The sequence below is a fragment of the Podarcis tiliguerta genome (genome assembly GCF_965153285.1).
Source record: "Podarcis tiliguerta genome assembly, chromosome: 8".
Taxonomy (NCBI): Eukaryota; Metazoa; Chordata; class Lepidosauria; order Squamata; family Lacertidae; genus Podarcis; species Podarcis tiliguerta.
Window position 1 is genome coordinate 9245854 of NC_139541.1, and position 18485 is coordinate 9264338.

General features: G+C 48.0%; 1 protein-coding gene across 5 annotated transcripts in view; it reads right to left on the reverse strand.

Moving 5' to 3' along the window:
• RPH3A (rabphilin 3A) overlaps nt 1-18485 on the reverse strand; it is a 113879-nt gene that overhangs the window by 14564 nt on the left and 80830 nt on the right. For all 5 annotated transcript variants that reach the window (XM_083453943.1, XM_083453942.1, XM_083453944.1 and 2 more), the window contains 8 exons: nt 15569-15655; nt 13477-13536; nt 11953-12183; nt 8374-8453; nt 7110-7184; nt 4924-5033; nt 3196-3322; nt 799-855 (listed from right to left, as the gene is read on the reverse strand). In XM_083453943.1, coding sequence (XP_083310069.1) covers nt 799-855; nt 3196-3322; nt 4924-5033; nt 7110-7184; nt 8374-8453; nt 11953-12183; nt 13477-13536; nt 15569-15655 — 827 coding nt within the window. The remainder of the gene's footprint in view (nt 1-798; nt 856-3195; nt 3323-4923; nt 5034-7109; nt 7185-8373; nt 8454-11952; nt 12184-13476; nt 13537-15568; nt 15656-18485) is intronic.

Below are 18485 nucleotides of genomic sequence, written 5' to 3' on the forward strand. Positions count from 1 at the left end.
GTGTGACCACATGAGGGCACCTTGTGCAAAAAAAAAAAAGTTCTAGGGCAAGGGTAGGCAACCTAAGGCCTGTGGGCCGGATTCGGCCCAATCGCCTTCTCAATTTGGCCCACAGATGGTCCGGGAATCAGCGTGTTTTTACATGAGTAGAATGTGTCCTTTTATTTAAAATGCATCTCTGGGTTACTTGTGGGGCTTGCCTGGTGTTTTTACATGAGTTTTTACATGAGTAGAATGTGTGCTTTTATTTAAAATGCATCTCTGGGTTACTTGTGGGGCCTGCCTGGTGTTTTTACATGAGTTTTTACATGAGTAGAATGTGTGCTTTTATTTAAAATGCATCTCTGGGTTATTTGTGTGGCATAGGAATTCATTCATTATTACTTTTTCAAAATATAATCCTGCCCACTACATGATCTGAGGGAGGGTGGACTGGCCCACGACTAAAAAGGTTGCTTACCCCTGTTCTAGGGGGAGTGGGATTTGTTCAGCAAGATTGCCCAGCCACCCTCCTGGTCAGGGGTCCCTCTACCTTTACCTTTAACTGGTTAACTGCCACTCGGTCCACTGAGGCTCACGTGATCATTCCAGGTCTCCCAAGTCCTGATCTAACCACTGAACCATCACTGCCTTCCCCTGTCCTGCACTAACAGTCTGATCAAGGCACTGGAACTAAAAAATATGCTTTAGTCTACGAGGGCATCTGCTCAGAAAATAATTGAGCGTTTCTCCTCAGCAGCTTAGCTATGGCCATGGAAAACGAGGCGAAACCTCCCCTCAGTCTAGATAATGTCTTACCTCATCTTCGTACAACGCCATCCCTCTTGATGATCCAGTTGTGCCTCCACGCTTCATCTTGGGGTTAGCGGCAAGTGAAAGATGGGGGGAGGAAAAAAATGTTTTCTTTAATATTGTCCAGAAGGTAGCTTGAGAGTCCCTGGGGAACCTGAATTAAGGAGTTCCTGGACCACTTTTTCCTCCTCAAATATATCTCTGACTTTCTCCCCACCCCCCAACAACCCCCAACAACCTGTGTTTGAATGAAAGCAGTTTTATTAAACACGCAGGCTGTTGCCCAAAACAATATCTCCCCAGAGGTATTTTCCCACTGAGTTCAATGAGTCTTTCCCCCCCTAGGTTTGTGTAACGGAAGATTCCTGCCTCAGCCAATTAATGGTACAACTTTCACAGCACACACGTTCGCTCACAAGGAAATCCCACGTGTTTCAATGCACAGAGCCACTACGTAAATGTGCTGAAGACCGCATCCTGAAAACATAGCGTCAGAAGACCTCCCTGCAGCTGGATCAGGCCCATGGATCAGGCCCAACTGGTCTAGAGTTCTGTTCCCACAGCAGCCAACCAGATGCCCCGACGCGAAGCCCGGGAGCAGGACCCAAGCACAAGAGTCTTCTCACCAGCTCGTATTCAGACTGGGCACAGTACGCCATCATCGTGCCTTACAGCATTCTCCTCCATGAACTTGCCTAAACCGCTTTTAAGGCCGGCGAAGTTGGCAGCCATTGGCACATCCTGTGAAAGTGAGTTCCATAGATGAACTACCGTATTTTTCGCTCTATAAGACGCACCAGACCACAAGACGCACCTAGTTTTTGGAGGAGGAAAACAAGAAAAGAAATATTCTGAATCTCAGAAGCCAGAACAGCAAGAGGGATCGCTGCGCAGTGAAAGCAGCAATCCCGCTTGCTGTTCTGGCTTCTGGGATAGCTGCGCAGCCTGCATTCGCTCCATAAGACGCACACACATTTCCCCTTACATTTTAGGAGGGAAAAAGTGAGTCTTATAGAGCAAAAAATACGGTATGTGTTTCCTTTCCTGAGTCTTCTGGCCCCTAAATTCTACATTATAAGAGAGGGGTTATTCTCATGCATTTTTTTCCACACCGTGCAAGGATCACATCACCTTTACCCGACCCAGGGGATGGATCAAGGCTGCAGCGTTTACTCCAGAGAAAAGGCAAGTGAACAGGTGATAGCAAAGAAGTTTCTAAAATTATACACGGCATGGAGAAAGAGTAAAGAGAGAGAGAAAATGTTTTCTCCCCCTTTCACAGCGCTGCAAGCCACAAGCATGCAATGAAGCTGAATGTTAGAAGATTCAGGAAGGGCAGAAGAAAGAACCACTTCACACAGCACCAAGTTAAACTATGGAACTCACCGCCACAGGAGGCCGTGATGACAGCAACAAACTTTGACGGCTTTAAAGGAGGACTGGGGAAATTCATGGAGAAGAAAGCTATCTAACTCTGATGGCTATTCTCAGCCTCTACAGTTGGAGGCAGCAATGCTTCTGATTATTTGTTTGTTTGTTTGCTTGTTTGCTTGCTTGTTTGTTTGCTTGCTTGCTTGCTGATTGAATTTATATACCGCCCTATACCCAGGAGTCTCAGGGCGGTTCACAGAATAAAATCAAGATATAAAAGCACAAAACACCTAATAAAAATAAAAACAACAACACAATAGCCTCCCCCCAAAAAATAACATTTTAAAAGGGCATAGGATGTAAATCGGATCAACTAAAGGCCTGGTTAAAAAGGAACATTTTTTGCCTGGCACCTAAAGGTGTATAATGAAGGCGCCAGGCGAACTTCCCTGCGGAAAGCATTCCACAGATGGGAGCCACTGCAGAGAAGGCCCCGTTTTCGTGTGGCCACCCTCCGGACCTCTCGAGGAGGAGGTGAATGAAGGAGGGCCTCAGAAGATGATCTCAGGGTCTGGGTAGGTTCATGCAGAAAGACGTGGTCCTTGAGGTATTGCGGACCTGAGTTGCTGGAAACCACAGGAGGAGAGAGAGTTTCTGTGCTCGGATCATGCTCGTGGGCTTCTCAGTGAAGCGTCTCGTTGGCCACTGTGAGAACAGGATGCTAAAATAGATAGGCCTTGGCCTGACCCCAGTAGGATCTGCTTATGCTCTTATCTGTCTTTAACCAGAGAAGACCAGTGCTGAAACCGTGGATAGCATTTGCTTCCTTCTCCTTAACCCACCGTGTTGATTCTTAGTTGGAAAAAGTCATCCTTCCAACTGTCTGCCCAGCAGACAACCTCTCCTACTCTTCCCAACTCAGCGTCCCATCTGCTCTGTGCTACAGAGCAGGTCCACACATGTTCGTGTAAGAAAAGACACACAACCGTCACAATGAATGGGACAAGAACATAAGAAGATGGTGAAACGTACCGGGATGACTCTTTCCAGACAGATGTTGAAATTCTTCTTCTGGTTGGCCTTCACTTTCTTCAGGGCCACCCTCGTCTCACCTATGAACTCGTTGTGGCCAAATTTGTCCTCGTCACACACAGAGATCCTGAAAGGAACAAACATGCATGCTCTGGATATCTCCCACTTGGACTACTGCAACATGCTCTACGTAGGGCTACCTCTGAAGGTGACTCGGAAACTGCAATTAATCCAGAATGCGGCAGCTAGACTGGGAGCGGCTGCCGAGACCACATAGCACAGGTCCTGAAAGACATACATTGGCTCCCAGTACATTTCCAAGCACAATTCAAAGTGTTGGTGCGGACCTTTAAAGCCTTGGCCCAGTAGACCTGAAGGAGCGTCTCCACTCCCATCGTTCTGCCCGGACCCTGAGCTCCAGCTCCGAGGGTCTTCTGGCAGTAACCTCCCTGCGAGAAGTGAGATAACAGGGACCCAGACAGAGGGCCTTCTCCGTAGTGGCGCCCAACCTCTAGAACACCCTCCCATCAGATGTCAAAGAAATTAACAACTATCTGACGTTTAGAAGACATCTGAAGGCAGCCCTGTTTGGGGAAGTTTTTAATGATTGATGTATTAATGTATTTTTAATCTTTTGTTGGAAGCCGTCCAGATTGGGGAAAGCCAGCCAGGTGGGTGGGGTAGAAATAATAAATTATTATTATTATAAACAGCTATGACTGGTAGCAGCTCTCAAGGGTCATAGAATCATAGGACTGTAGTCAGAAAAGACCTCAAAGAGTCATCGAGAGCAACCCTCTGCAATGCAGGAATCTTAATCAAAGGATCCATGACAGCTGGCCATCCACCTCTGCTTAAAAACCTCCAATTCCTGCTCCATGATTGCAGTCATGGGATTGCTGTCTTTCACATGACGGTATATGTTTTGACTCCACAGAGTGGGAAGTGACAGGATGTTTGTGTTACTGTGTTCCGTGAAGGGGGACTATTGTCCTTTGTTCTTCCTTTTTGCTGTCTGATGCTAGAGAGAGAGGGAGCCTTGTTGCAGTGCTCCGTGTGTGTTTATATGTAAATAAAGTAGATTAGCCAAAATGCTGAGTTGCTGGGGTCTGTCACGCACATGATGCGCAAACTCTGCGGATCCCTAAGTGTGCTGGTGTCGGTTGGCATCGGTCGCTGTGATGTTTGAAGAAGAAGAAGAAGAAGAAGAAGAAGAGTTTGGATTTGATATCCCGCCTTTCACTCCCTTTTAAGGAGTCTCAAAGTGGCTAACATTCTCCTTTCCCTTCCTCCCCCACAACAAACACTCTGTGAGGTGAGTGGGGCTGAGAGACTTCAAGGAAGTGTGACTGGCCCAAGGTCACCCAGCAGCTGCAGGTGGAGGAGCGGAGACGCAAACCCGGTTCCCCAGATTACGAGACTACCGCTCTTAACCACTACACCACACTGGCTCTCCCGAAGCTCCCGAACGATCGACCAGGAGGGAGAGAACATGCCAGTCGGGCATGTGTCCCTGCCAGAGTCCTACTCAAGTGTAGGTTGAACTCCTGAACCTCCAGAGGGAGACCGACCCCACTGTCAAAACAGTCCTAGTTCCCGCCCAGCCCCATCTCAGAAGGAGCTTTGAAGACGCTTTGCATCAGGTCGCCAGAGGTAACTTTGTGGATGTAAGCAGGAACGATCCTATCATGTTTGATTCAAAGTTTGACGCTTAACCCTTTGACTTGCCTCAATGTCTTCCTCTGCATGTCCTCATCCGTGATGCCATGATACACCAGGGTCTCATTCCATGCAGGGTTCCGGGTGTTCCTCAAAGTCTTGGTCCTCAGCTTGTTTGACTGGAAAACAAGCAGGACTATTAAAACATGTATGAGTCCTTACAAACCTCCCTGATCTGAACGCCTTTGAATGGGCCATCGTGCCTGATGGACTATATCAAGCCATATTGGAGTGGTTTGGGTTTGTTTTCGCATACAAATGCGCTATATTTTAATAGGTACCTTTATTCTGCAGGATTTATCAAGGCTGTCTGAGTAAGACTTGCAAAACAACCTTGATCAATTGACCCAGCTGAGGTCTTATCCCCATTTAACTTTCCCCCGCTCAGTCCATGATTTAAAGCTCTTTGTCTGAGCATTTCAGAAAACTCGCTGGCATTTCCTGTGGGTGGACAAAAAGTTTAAATTTGTTTGGCAAAGGGAAACGCCTCCTTGCTTCAGATTGGGGCAAGCCTGTCCTCCCTAGAACTTTGTTGCATAGAATTCCCCCTGCCCCACAGAGCACAGCTTGGCAGAGCTGCTCTTTGATACAGCAAAGAGGAAGAAAATCCATTAGAGGAGTTGAGTCACTCGTCAGCAGGTCTCCTTTTTTCCAAGGTACCAATTAGACCCGTATAAAAACCTTCGCAGCAAACCAATCTTTTTAAACCCCCAGTAATAATTAGATTTTCGGGCAGAGGCTTCACCTCGCGGTAACAATGCCACTTTCTAGACCCGCCATTCTCATTAACCTGTTTTCCCCCACAGAGTGCAGCTACGAGCTTTGACAAAGGCTGTGGAACAGGCACGGAAAACTTCAGCCCCCAAAAATTGGGGATGGGGAAAGGTGTTGAAGGGGGAAAAAGGAACTACGTTTAATTTGACCATTAACAAGAGTCGGTGGGTGGATATTCTGGGTTAATGAACACAGATGAAATAAGAAGAGCCTGCAAGATCAGGTCTATGGGGTCTCTGTTGGGATACTGCCAGGGAGACAAAGGCCATCATGTCCCCACATGGTTTTAACAATGAGTCCTTAAGTGACTGTGGAGGCCAGTTTTGGATCCACACATCCTTCCACAGTGGGGACATTGGTTTCCAGGAGGGAGCTGATCATGGTGAGGGTCTGCCAAGCATGCCTTCCTCTTAGCATGTTTCTCCCTTGCGTCCTGAGTTCGAGTGTCTTCAAAGCCCATGACACCTTTTTGTTTTTTATCTTATATTTTGGAAATGTACATCCAAAGTTTTTTTTCCTTAAAATTATTTTGGGGGCCCCAAGAGAGTGGGGCCCTAAGCTATAGCTTGTTTAGCTTATACATAAATCCAGCACTGCATACAATCATAGAGCTGGATGTGATCCATAGCTGTCAAGTGTCCCTTATTTGAAGGGACAGTCCCTTATTCCAGCGCCATGTCCCGCTGCTGTCCCTTATTGATGGATGTCCCTTAAACGATGTCCCTTAAATTTCAAAGGAAGCAGCTCCTCTCCCTCCCTGCTGGCCAGGGAGGAAGGAGGCTCCAACTGTGTTGCTTGGCTGTGTTGCTCACCCAATAAGAAGTCTAAGAACGACTGGGGGGTAGAGCTTGCATGCCTTGTGTGTGGCTAGTAAATGCAAGCTGAGGGTTTTTTTGAATGCTGGACGCCATTTTGTTGCATGTGCTGCTGCAAACTTTGCAGTGCAAAGCCAGGCCGGGGAGCCATCTTAAGTTGAGGCTGCATAGGCCTTGTGATTCAGATTCTATTCAGCTGAACCTCTGGTTACAAAGTTGGTTGGACAGTGTTCTCGAAGCTACCAGCATGAGTTTGACCAGACTGCAGGAGGACAGGAAGACTGGAGTGCCTGGAACAGCTGAGGCTGCAGGTCCCTTCTTTTGGCTGCTGTTCCCTTATTTTCAAGGCTGCTGGTCCCTTATTTTCAAATCTGTAAGTTGACAGCTATGATGTGACCCCTCGAGTTATTTAGTCCAACCCCCTGAAATGCAGGAATCACAGCTAAAGAATCTCTGGCAGATGATCATCCAACCTCTGCTTCAAAGACTTGGTTTCCAGACCCTTGACCATCTTGTTTGCCCTCCCCATAGCACCTCCCAGCTGGTTGTCCTGGATACAGTTGCCTCTTATCAAAGGAGGAGGACGAAGGGACAAAATTATCTTACCTTACTGGCTCCTGGCAAAAGGTGCAGCTTCACATAAGGGTCTGCCAACCCATTGGAGTCCATCGGTTTCAAGCCCTGGGCAGGAATAAAATCAGGGCAGGCTCATTTACTCCGCCAGAGGCCAAGTTGTCTTACTGTATTTTTCGCTCCATAAGACGCACCTGACCATAAGACGCACCTAGTTTTTAGAGGAGGAAAGGGGGAAAGCCCCATCTTTTGGGGGAATCCGCTCACAGTTATGCAGCTTCTTTTGCAAAGGGAAAAGTCCCGGTTTTTTGAGGATCAACTCAAAGTTGTTGAGCTTACTTTGCAAAGGGAAAAAATCCTGTTTTTATGGGGTTCAACTCACAGTTCTGCAACTTCTTTAGGAAAGGAAAGGGAGCCGTTTCTACAGTTTCCAGACAGATAATCTATTCAGCCAGTCACATGTCGCTGGGGAAACAAACAGCCTCCGTCTGCAGAACATTCAACAATGGAGGCCTGGGCAAGGGACCGGGGCTGGAAAGGGAACCAGCGATCGACCACACATTCGCTCCATAAGACGCACAGACATTTCCCCTTACTTTTTAGGAGGAAAAAAGTGCGTCTTATGGAGCAAAAAATACGGTAACTCATGCAATGATCAAACGAGGATGGAATAAGACGGGGTGAAGAATCCTTTCGGCTCTGTGGGCCAGATCTTTATCAGGATCTGCGTAATGGGCCAAATTTGACGCTGTGATGCGGCATTCACCTATTAATCGCATGACTTAATTGATTGACAGGCGGGCAGGGCTTTTTGCCCTGTGAGAGGGGGAAATCTTCTCTCACTGCCCTCCACTGCTGCTAGGGATAGGGTAGAAATTCAATTCAGTTTGCACTGGAAGGCAGATCTTATCAAATCTGCACTTTCCAAAATAAGCAGCAAACTGAAACAAGGCTACCCAGATTCGCACACCCCCGTAGAACAACTGGAAAGGTTTGCGCAGAAGGCAAATAATAGGCATTGCAGGCCCCCTCCGAGCCTGATAATCTTCCAGTTCTCCAGCTGAGAAGGACCCAAAGGGTGGCACCCATCCTGTGGAACACCCTCCCATCAGATGTCAAAGAAATTAACAACTATCTGACTTTTAGAAGGCAGCCCTGTTTAGGGAAGCTTTTAATATCTGATGGATTATTGTATTTTAATGTTTGGTTGGAAGCCGCCCAGAGTGGTTGGGGAAACCCAGCCAGATGGGTGGGGTATTAATAAATTATTATTATTATTATTATTATTATTATTTACCTTTGCCTTGATGAGGGTGCATTGCAAAGAGCTGTTCTCCTGGTCGTACAAAAGGCTGAATTCCAGAGCACCAAGAGTAGCTGGGGAGAGAGAAGGGTTAATGCTGACAACATGGTTGGGCCCGTGGTGTTGCAGGAAGGCTGGAGGGAAACAATTCTAGCATTTGTTTTCCAGGAAAAAACAACTTGGGTGGTGGGTGTTCCATTCAAAAACAGATACCTTGGTACTCGAACAGCTTGGCTCCCGAACAAATCGGCTCCTGAACGCCACTGAAGTCACAGAAGTGACTGTTCCAGTTTGCAAACATTTTTCAGAAGCCAAACGTCCGGCGCGGCTTCCGATTGGCTGCAGGAGCTTCCTGTGCTCAATCGGAAGCCACACCTTGGTTTTAGAACCGTTCCGGGAGTCGAACAGTCTCCCGGAACGGATTGAGTTCGAGAACCAAGATGCCACTGTAGTTGGGCATAGGATTTGGCAATAGTTCACCTGTGAGATCACCTTACCCCAAGTATGCCCTCTCAACCGCTCCAGTCTGCAGAACTGGCACTATTACAGGGGCCAGATATCACCCGTTCTGCGCTGGTAAGAAATCAGTCTTTTAGTATGCTTCCCACAGCCTGGATCTCCTTGCATACCCACTTCTGTCTGCTCCATGTGCCTTTGCATCTGCCACTTCACCCTGCCCAACAGTAGAGCCGGCCCCGAACGAGAGGCTGAGCCAAAGGCTGTGCAAGAGAGATGCGTTTTGGGAGATGTGACACAACTCTGCAGATGATTCACATCTCTTAGGTAAGTCCGAAGATGGAAGATTCCAGTTTTTGCCTTCCAACTCATGGGGCTCCCCACCCCCACCCTGAGAAAGAGCAGCGCTGCATAAAAATGCCTGCGGGCTCCTGCGTCTTGGATGAATAATTGAAATCTTCCAGCGTGGGTGGGTGTTTTTTTGTGGGTGTGGGCAGAGATGGGGTTGTCATCTTCCACCAGAGGAGAAAAACGGTTGCACTCCACCATTCCTCTCCCCGATTACTTATTTACTAAACATTAAAAGCACTTAGGGAGGCTCTGGAACGATGTCACGAGCCCCCAAAGGAGGGCAGCCACCATTACTTTGAAGAGGACAGCAGCCCGAGAAAATCTAGCACACTTTAAAAGTATAATCCAGCCATGAAAAATGCAGGAGACAAAACTAGGGATGGAAACATGGGACTTCTGCAATGGCGTCTCCCATCGCATCACAAAAGCAAGGCAGTTCAGAATCTTGCACTGAATCACGGCAACACAACCACCAACTTCAGCTTCTGTTCATTCATGTTGCAGAAATAAACTTTAAAAGATTATTTGTAGGAGGCTTGGGGAAAGCTCCCAGGGCAGAGAGGTCTGGACATTGGAGGATCTAAGTGCTCTAGGATCCCTCTCTGATCCCACCCACCACATCTACAAAAGAAATCGAAGTGATTCGTGTTGAGACAACCAGGATTGCATCTTATGTGGGGGTTCAAGTCCAAGGGTCCCGTGTATATGCAAAAACGTGTATATGCAAAAACTCCATGGGGGTCTATATTCGAACTGCCCCCATGGAGTCACCCCCTATGTAAGCATCCCTAGCCTTCCCGAGCAGGTGCTCTGAAGGGGCCTTGCCCCCTAGCAAGGCAGAGAGCTTTAAAGGTCCAGGCAAAAAGAGCTTTTCAGCTTTCTGCCTTGAGTTTAACTTGTGGGATTTCAGCCGGCCAGCCTTCAACCTTATGCTGTTGAAATCCCGGGAGTTAGATGCGTGTAAGAGGCAATGGGACGCGGGTGGCACTGTGGATTAAACCACAGAGCCTAGGACTTGCCAATCAGAAGGTCGGCGGTTCGAATCCCCGCGACGGGGTGAGCTCCCGTTGCTCGGTCCCTGCTCCTGCCAACCTAGCAGTTCGAAAGCACGTCAAAGTGCAAGTAGATAAATAGGTACTGCTCCGACGGGAAAGTAAACGGCGTTTCCATGCACTGCTCTGGTTTGCCAGAAGCGGCTTAGTCATGCTGGCCACATGACCCGGAAGCTGTACGCCGGCTCCCTCAGCCAATAAAGCGAGATGAGCACCGCAGCCCCAGAGTCGGCCACGACTGGACCTAATGGTCAGGGGTCTCTTTACCTTTTTAAGAGGCAATCAGACTGTATGCTCAGGCGTCTGTGTTTGCAAGGCATACATTCCTGGCCTCTTCAGAAGGAGGCACTTCCCTGTAGGCTAAGGAAGAGCTGGATCAGGGTGAGGCACCTTGACTTTGAGTCATGCATGCCCGTTTTATGTGCCCTGCAGAGATAGGGTGCAGGGACAAAGAAAGAAGGTGGCATGGCGGACCCCTGCCATGTTGCAAATTCTATCCTCTGCGACTCTGGTCCCACTCACAGCCAGTGTGCACCCACACACCCCAAAGCTAGTGGCCCTTGGCAGAAATCAGGTCATCTGACACAAAAGTTGCTCATTCCTGCAGTTTTCTTCTCCAGTTTTAAATTACCGTATTTTCCCACTCTATAAGAGACACCCGACCATAAGACACACCTAGTTTTTAGAGGAGGAAAACAAGAAAAAAAAAATTCTGAATCTACGCAGCGCCTCTCCAGCAAAGCGGGAGGGGAAATGGAAGGGTCTCCGTTTCTCCTCCCGCTTCGCTGAAGGGACGCTGCACAGCTCTCCCTCTCTGCGCAGCGCCTCTCCAGCGAAGCAAAGTCAGAACAGCAAGAGGAACCGCTGCGCAGCAAAAGCAGCGATCCCTCTTGCTGTTCTGGCTTCTGGGATAGCTGCGCAGCCTGCATTCGCTCCATAAGATGCACACACTTCCCCTTACTTTTTAGGAGGAGAAAAGTGTGTCTTATAGAGCGACAAATACGGTATAAATTTCCCGAATAAAAAAGAAAGAGTCAAGCCATATCCTCGAAGCTTGAGTTGCCTAAGGAAGCAATCTTCTATCAATTGGAAATCACTAGAGACTAATCAGTGGGGACAGGTAAAAGTAAAAGATAAAAGACCCCTGGGCGGTTAAGTCCAGTCAAAGGCGACTATGGGAATGCGGCACTCATCTCGCTTTTAGGCTGAGGGAGCCCACATTTGTCCACAGACAGATTTCAGGGTCATGTAGCCAGCATGGCTACACCGCTTCTTGTGCAACGGAACACCGTGACAGAAACCAGAGCGCACGGAAATGCCGTTTACCTTCCTGCCACAGTGGTACCTATTTATCTACTTGCACTGGCGTGCTTTGGAACTGCTAGGTTGGCCAAAGCCAAGACAGAGCAACGGGAGCTCACCCCGTCGCGGGGATTCGAACCACGACCTTCCAATCGGCAAGCCCAAGAGGCTCAGTGGTTTAGACCACAGTGCCACCCTTGTCCCTAATCAGTGGGGACAATTCTTAATTGGTAGCTCTAAGGTTGGAGCGCTTCCTTATCTTCGAAGCGTGTGCCTCTTATGGGTTCCTCTTATAAAGTCATGGGAAAGAAAGGAAGGAAGGAAGGAAGGAAGGGAGGGAGGGAGGGAGGGAAATGGCCTCTTTGCAACAAGAAAATATGGCCTTAGCTCAGTCATTGCAACTACAACTTACTTGCTTCGTCCGAGTCATAGCTGTTGGCCTCATCTTCCTCCTCCTCTGGAGGAGGCTGCCGTTGGGGTGCAGGTGCAGCTGGAGGGGCACCAGTTTGGCTGTAGGGAGTCACCTGGCGCATAGGTCTCTCCCCTGCGGGTGACGGATATCCAGAGGCGGCTTTCTCATCCCTCGATGTCCCAGCAGCAGAGATGGGAGGATCGGCTTGGGGTGGAGCCATTGAAAGACTTCCTATGCAAGCAGAGAGAAAGAGCGAGAGGAAGAAGACTGGTCACGGGTAAGAGTTCTAGGGGAGATTTCTTTCCTTTTTTCTAAAAAAAATATATAGTATAGTATAGTATAGTATAGTATAGTACAGTACAGTGGTACCTTGGGTTACATATGATTCAGGTTACATACACTTCAGGTTACAGACTCCGCTAACCCAGAAATAGTACCTCAGGTTAAGAACTTTGCTTCAGGATAAGAACAGAAACCGTGCTCCGGCGGTGCGGCTGCAGCAGGAGGCCCCATTAGCTAAAGTGGTGCTTCAGGTTAAGAACAGTTTCAGGTTATGAACAGACCTCCAGAACAAATTAAGTACTTAACCCGAGGTACCACTGTATAGTATAGTATAGTATAGTATAGTATAGTATAGTATAGTATAGTACAGTACAGTACAGTACAGTATAGTATAGTATAGACAGAATCCAAAAGGAAAAGGAAAAGGAAAAACAATATATGGTCAGGTTAACAAATATAGTCATACCTCATGTTACGTTTGCTTCATGTTACGTTCTTTCAGGTTACATCCCGCGGTGACCCGGAAGTACCAGAAAGGGTTACTTCCGGGTTTCACCGCTTGCGCATGCCCAGGAGCGCTAAATCGCGCTTCGCGCATGCACACGAGCGCCAAATTGTGCCGTGCACCTGCGCAGATACGGCACATCAGGTTGTGCTCTTTTCATGTTGCGAACGGGCCTCCGGAATGGATCCCCTTCACAACCAGAGGTACCACTGTACTCAAGGTGGCTCGCACACCGATAAAGTAGAACTAGCTAAAAACATAGAAAAGATCTTTAAAATGTAATTAAACACCAGTAGTATTCAAATAATATGAAAAGGTCCGTTAAAAACACAGGCAACAATTTAAAAAACTATCACAGCATCAACCCTTTCCTCAAAAACATTCAGTCCCTTGTTGTTGTTTAGCCGTTTAGTCGTGTCCGACTCTTCGTGACCCCCTGGACCAGAGCACGCCAGGCACTCCTGTCTTCCACTGCCTCCCGCAGTTTGGTCAGACTCATGTTTGTAGCTTCGAGAACACTGTCCAACCAATTCAGTCCCTAGAGCAGTGTTACCCAAGCCTGGGTCTCCAGCTGTTTTTGGACTACAACTCCCATCATCCCTAGCTAGCAAGACCAGTGATCAGAGGTGATGGGAATTGTAGTCCGAAAACAGCTGGAGATAACAGTCTTGGGTCACACTGCCATAGAGGCCAGATGAAATAGGAATTTGTTAATATACAAATCAGACACTTTGTACCTTGTCTTTCTGGAAAGCGACCTCCAGGGCCTGTGCCTGGCCTCCCCACAGCAGCTGGGCCTGCAAAGCAAAAGCCTGCACTGAACTATAGGTATTCCCAACAAGGCACTTCTATTTCTCGCTCTTAACGTCTTACATTTAAAAAGCAAAGAGGTGCATTTAGGAATATCCTAAGGCACGACCGGGGAAAGGGGGTCCATCTTCTATGGGACAGCCCTTAAAATATTTGAATATGGCTCTCATATCTCCTCTTCGTCTGCTCCGTCTTCCAGGCTAAACATACCCAACTCCTTCGACCATTCCTCATAAGGCTTTGCTTCCGGACCCTTGATCATCTCTCTCTATATATATGCACATAGTTTTTCAAATTAAAATTTTACATAGATATATCAAACATAAGTCATAAAAACAAGATTCCAAGGAATCTCCTGGACTTCCACCCTCCCCTTTGTGGGTCCTATTATTAATCATTTCTTCCTGCATCTTTTATGATGATCCAAATCTTTTACATCTCCATTGTGTCCATAATTCATCCTTAAACTACAAGTGACATTCCAATCCTACTAGCAATTTTAACTGTTTACAATGGTCTTTAGGATAAGTTATAAATTTCCCCCATTCCTTATTAAAATATTGGTCTTCCTGATTTCTGACTCTTCTGGCCATTTCAGCAGAGTCCATCAATTTCATCTGCCATTCTTCTCTGGTAGGAACTTTATCTACTTTCCATCTCTGGGCCAATAACATCCATGAAGCCATGGTCACACACATAAATAGTCTTTTCTGCTCCCTTGATGACCCTTGATCACCCTGTCCACCCTGCTCTGCACACCTTCCAGCTTGTCAACATCCTTGCTGACAAACGGCTCTCTGTTCTTCCTCCATCCAGGTGACCAGAGCTCAAGAGTACATTTCAGCTGGGCAAAAACACTATAGCAGGAAGGGAAGGCCAAGAAGGGAGGCGGTTTGGGGAGGGAATGGCCTCCAGAGTGCCCCAGGGGGCAGATAGAGAGGCCGAGGGGGCAGTTTGATCCTCTACCCCTGTACTAAGACCAAGGTCTCAAAGGGACATTTCAGCTGCTCAAGGGAATGGGGGTGAATTTCAAGGAGCCTGGCGTAGTGCTCCCCCGTGAAGCTGCCTTGCCCCAGCGCGTTTGTAGAGATTCAAAATGGCAGCCAGCAACAGGAGAAGAAGAGGGTGTGCCAATGAGTTCACCTGCCTGCCCTCAAGATTCAGCCCCAGCACCCCCCAAAAAATGACAAGAGGGCAGATCTTAGCCTCTGTTCCCTTACACAGCCGCACACATACCGTATTTTTCACTCTATAGGACGCACCGGACCATAGGAGGGGGAGAACGGGGGGGGTCTTGTTCTCCCCCTCCAAAACAAGGTGCATCCTGTGCATTCAAGGTGCATTCACCCAAAGCCTCCGCAGTCCAGAGGGAGTTCCCACTGGGCTCCAGAGGCTTCGGGTTCCTTTCGACCTGCTCTTTGGGACTGGCAGGGGGGAAAGTGGGGGGGGGAAAGACCAGGCCAGGGAGCAGCGGGAAGACGGCGCTGCCCCCCGAGCTTTGGGGCTGGCGGTGGGGGGAAGTGCTGCTTTCCCCCACCGCCAGCCTCCAAACCAGGTTGGGGAGCAGCACAGAGGCTGCACAGCGCTCTGTCTCCCTGTTCTGGCTTTGGGCTTAGCCGCGCAGCCTGCATTCACTCTATAGGACGCACACACATTTCCCCTTAATTTTTGGAGGGGAAAAAGTGCGTCCTATAGAGCGAAAAATACGGTATATCAGGGCATTCAGCCTGGCAGTGAAAACAAGAGACTCTATCCCAGACTTCCTCAACTTCAGCCTTCCAGATGTTTTTTTGGCCTACAACTCCCATGATCCCTAGCTAGCAGGACCAGTGGTCAGGGATGATGGGAATTGTAGTCTCAAAACATCGGGAGGGCCAAGCTTGAGGTAGCCTGCTCTACCCCTTGTCCAATACAGTAAGGAAAAGCAGCACAAGGTCTCTTGTTCCAATTTATTCTGGTTTTAAAAGGTACTGATGGAAGGGGAGAAATACCCTGGAACTCAACAATCACCAGGCATACCTTGTTCTGCCACCTGGGCAGGTGGATTCTGGTTAGAAGCCAGAGGCCTAGCACTTGCAGCCTGGGCAGAAGCAGGTTGCTTCACACCTTAAAAAAAGAAGAAAGTATAATTGTCAGCATATCACAAAGTTCCCGGAATTTGTGTTACTGAATCTGTATTTAAATGAGAACCAGGACCTGGCAGATAAACCATTTTTTGGGATTCTCTTAATGGCAGCACAAAGGGCTAAAAAAAGTGCAATTTTTTATTTTTTATTTTTTTTACTAACTTTGTTGACATTTTTAAAAACAATTACCAAGCATATAGTGTTGCCTTCTAGGACAGATGAAGTACTTAAAACGAATTAGAACGAATTAAGTACTTAACCCGAGGTACCACTGTATGTAAATATTGCTAATAATCAGGAACTTGACACACTTTGACCTGCCTGGCCCACTGTAACTCCACCAAATGTGTGGTGTAATTTTGACATTTACCCAATGACTCTGACTGCTTTCTTGTAACATCTCCTCATGTTGTCTTATGAGGAAAGCGACCCCAGACCCAGTGGGAGTTCTCCAAGTTGCCAATCTAGTCACTTAAAAATGGAAACTGATTATCCCTGATCTGTCTGTACCCACTGAGACTTTGGTCTCATCCACAGATGCCTAGAAAGCACTTTTGCTTGTCCTGAGCTTTCTTTGGCACGAGACCAAGCGGTTTTGAATTTGCTCCGCCACTTTCCCCTGGAAAACCCATTCTTTGGCGCTAATTGGAACAAACAGCAGTCTGTAGGAAACCCAATTGCCATTTGTTCTGATTCAGCACTAAAGATCAGGTTTCCCCAGGGGAAATCAGCAGGGGAAATGTAGGTGTGGATTAGCCCTCTCTCACTACCAACGGGGCTATACCTGATGTGACTACAATTGGATTAAGTCCCAGACCCTTTGGGGGGGAAAATGGATAGCTGGGTGCGGTTACCTGTGGAAGGTGGGGGGGACACTTAACACAATCTCAGAGGCAGTCATGTTCTGCCTATTCTAAAGGCTGACTCGTGGAAATATAAAATACTAGGTTTTGGAGCACAATATTAAGCCCCGGGACTTAGCTACAAAACTGTGCAGTTTTACTCCTAAAGAAGGCAGAAAATAATCTCTCGCTTCCCCCACCAGATAAATAACTCAAGTGGGTCAGCTATATTTAGGATAAAAGGAATAAAAACACAGCCAGCGATCAGAAACTAGGAAGCGGATGAGAGAAACCCTGATCAAAAACACCTTTTTAGGTTGTTGTTGTTTTAAAAAAAAATCTGCATCCATTACTCTGAAAATCCCTGAAGAAAAGATTGAGAGGTGAGATGAGAGCTGTGATGGTCTGGGACTCGGGCTTGGACTCGGAACCAGAGGAGACTCAGTCTGCACCGGATCCTTTGCCTCAGGCATCATCTGAACCAAGTCTGGGGCCTGATCCTGAAGAGTCCCAGTCTGCACAGGTTCTCCTGCAACAAGCACCAGCTGGGCCGAGTCAGGGGCCTGAGCCTGCCCTGGCTCCAGATGCAGGGATTACCTCGTTGCCTTCAGCTGGGCCATCACTTACAGCTGCTCCACTACCAGTTTGGTCAGGGGAGGCTGAGGCGGCCCCTGGGACTAGCAACCCACCCATGTCTCCCAAGCTGCAGAGACTCAGGTCTGAGAGGAGAGACCTGAGTACTCGCAGGAGGAGTGCTCACCTTCGGGCGAGACAGGGAGGTGAGTCGCCGGGGGATCAGGAACGGCCATTACCCCGACAAAGATAAAAGGCTGTTGGACCCTGCCCCAGGTTGCGGGAGCAACATTGCTGTATGCTAGATCCTGCCTGAGATCCTGTACCTGTCCTTGCCTGGTTTCCTGCCTCATGTCCTAACTTGCCCCTGTCAGACTGACTCCTAGAGGAACCTTCGGATTCTGGACTGGTCCTGGATTGCGTTTTTCGGGTTACCACCGGGCCCAGCCCAAGAGCCATCTTCAAATATCTGAAGGGCTTTCACATGGAAGATGGAGCAAGCTTGTTTCCTCCTGTGCTCCAGAGTCTAGGACTCGCACCAGCGGACTCAAGTTGCAAGGAAGGAGATTCTAACTAAACCTTAGCAAGAACTTTCTGGCATTAAGAGCTGTTCGACGTTGGAGTGGTCCAACTCAGAAGGTGGTGGACTCTCCTTCTTTGGAGGTTTCAAAGCAGAGGTTGGATGTCCACCTGTCATGGATACTTTAGTTGTGATTCCTCCCTTGGACTAGATATCTCCTTGGGGGTCCCTTCCAACTCTACAATTCTGAGTCTAAACAGAAACCCCATCAAAGGAAAGGAAAGAATTGCCCAACAGTTTGGTTGTTTTCTCCACCCACCCGCTTTCTCAGACTTCCTCTATGCTCACCTGCCTCAAACAAACTTGAACGTGTTATTATCACAGCTAATGAATCCCTGACAGGCGGCCACCCGCCCAGCTTAAAAACCTGCAATGAACAAGGTGGAACAGAATGCAATTAAAAGGATTGATGGATCAGATCTGTAGAGAGGGAGAAAGGTGTCAAAGTGGATTAACTGGGGAAAGACTTTATGTCAAGAAAAAATGAACTGTTTTCAGCCTTCAAGCAAGATGCTTAGGAATGTGATCATGTAAAAACAGCAGCAAAGGGAACGAGAAGGGAGGCCTGATATCCCTCCGCAACAGGTCTGAGAACATTGATTGGAACGACTACACATGTGAAAAAGGGAAATACAGTGGTTCCCCGCAAGACGAATGCCTCGCAAGACGGAAAACCCACTAGACGAAAGGGTTTTCCGTTTTTCAATGCTCTTTGCAGGACGAATTTCTCTATGGGCTTGCTTCGCATGACGAAAATGTCTTGCGATTCTTGCAATTTTTTTTTTGCTCCCCACCCCCTTTTTCTAAGGCACTAA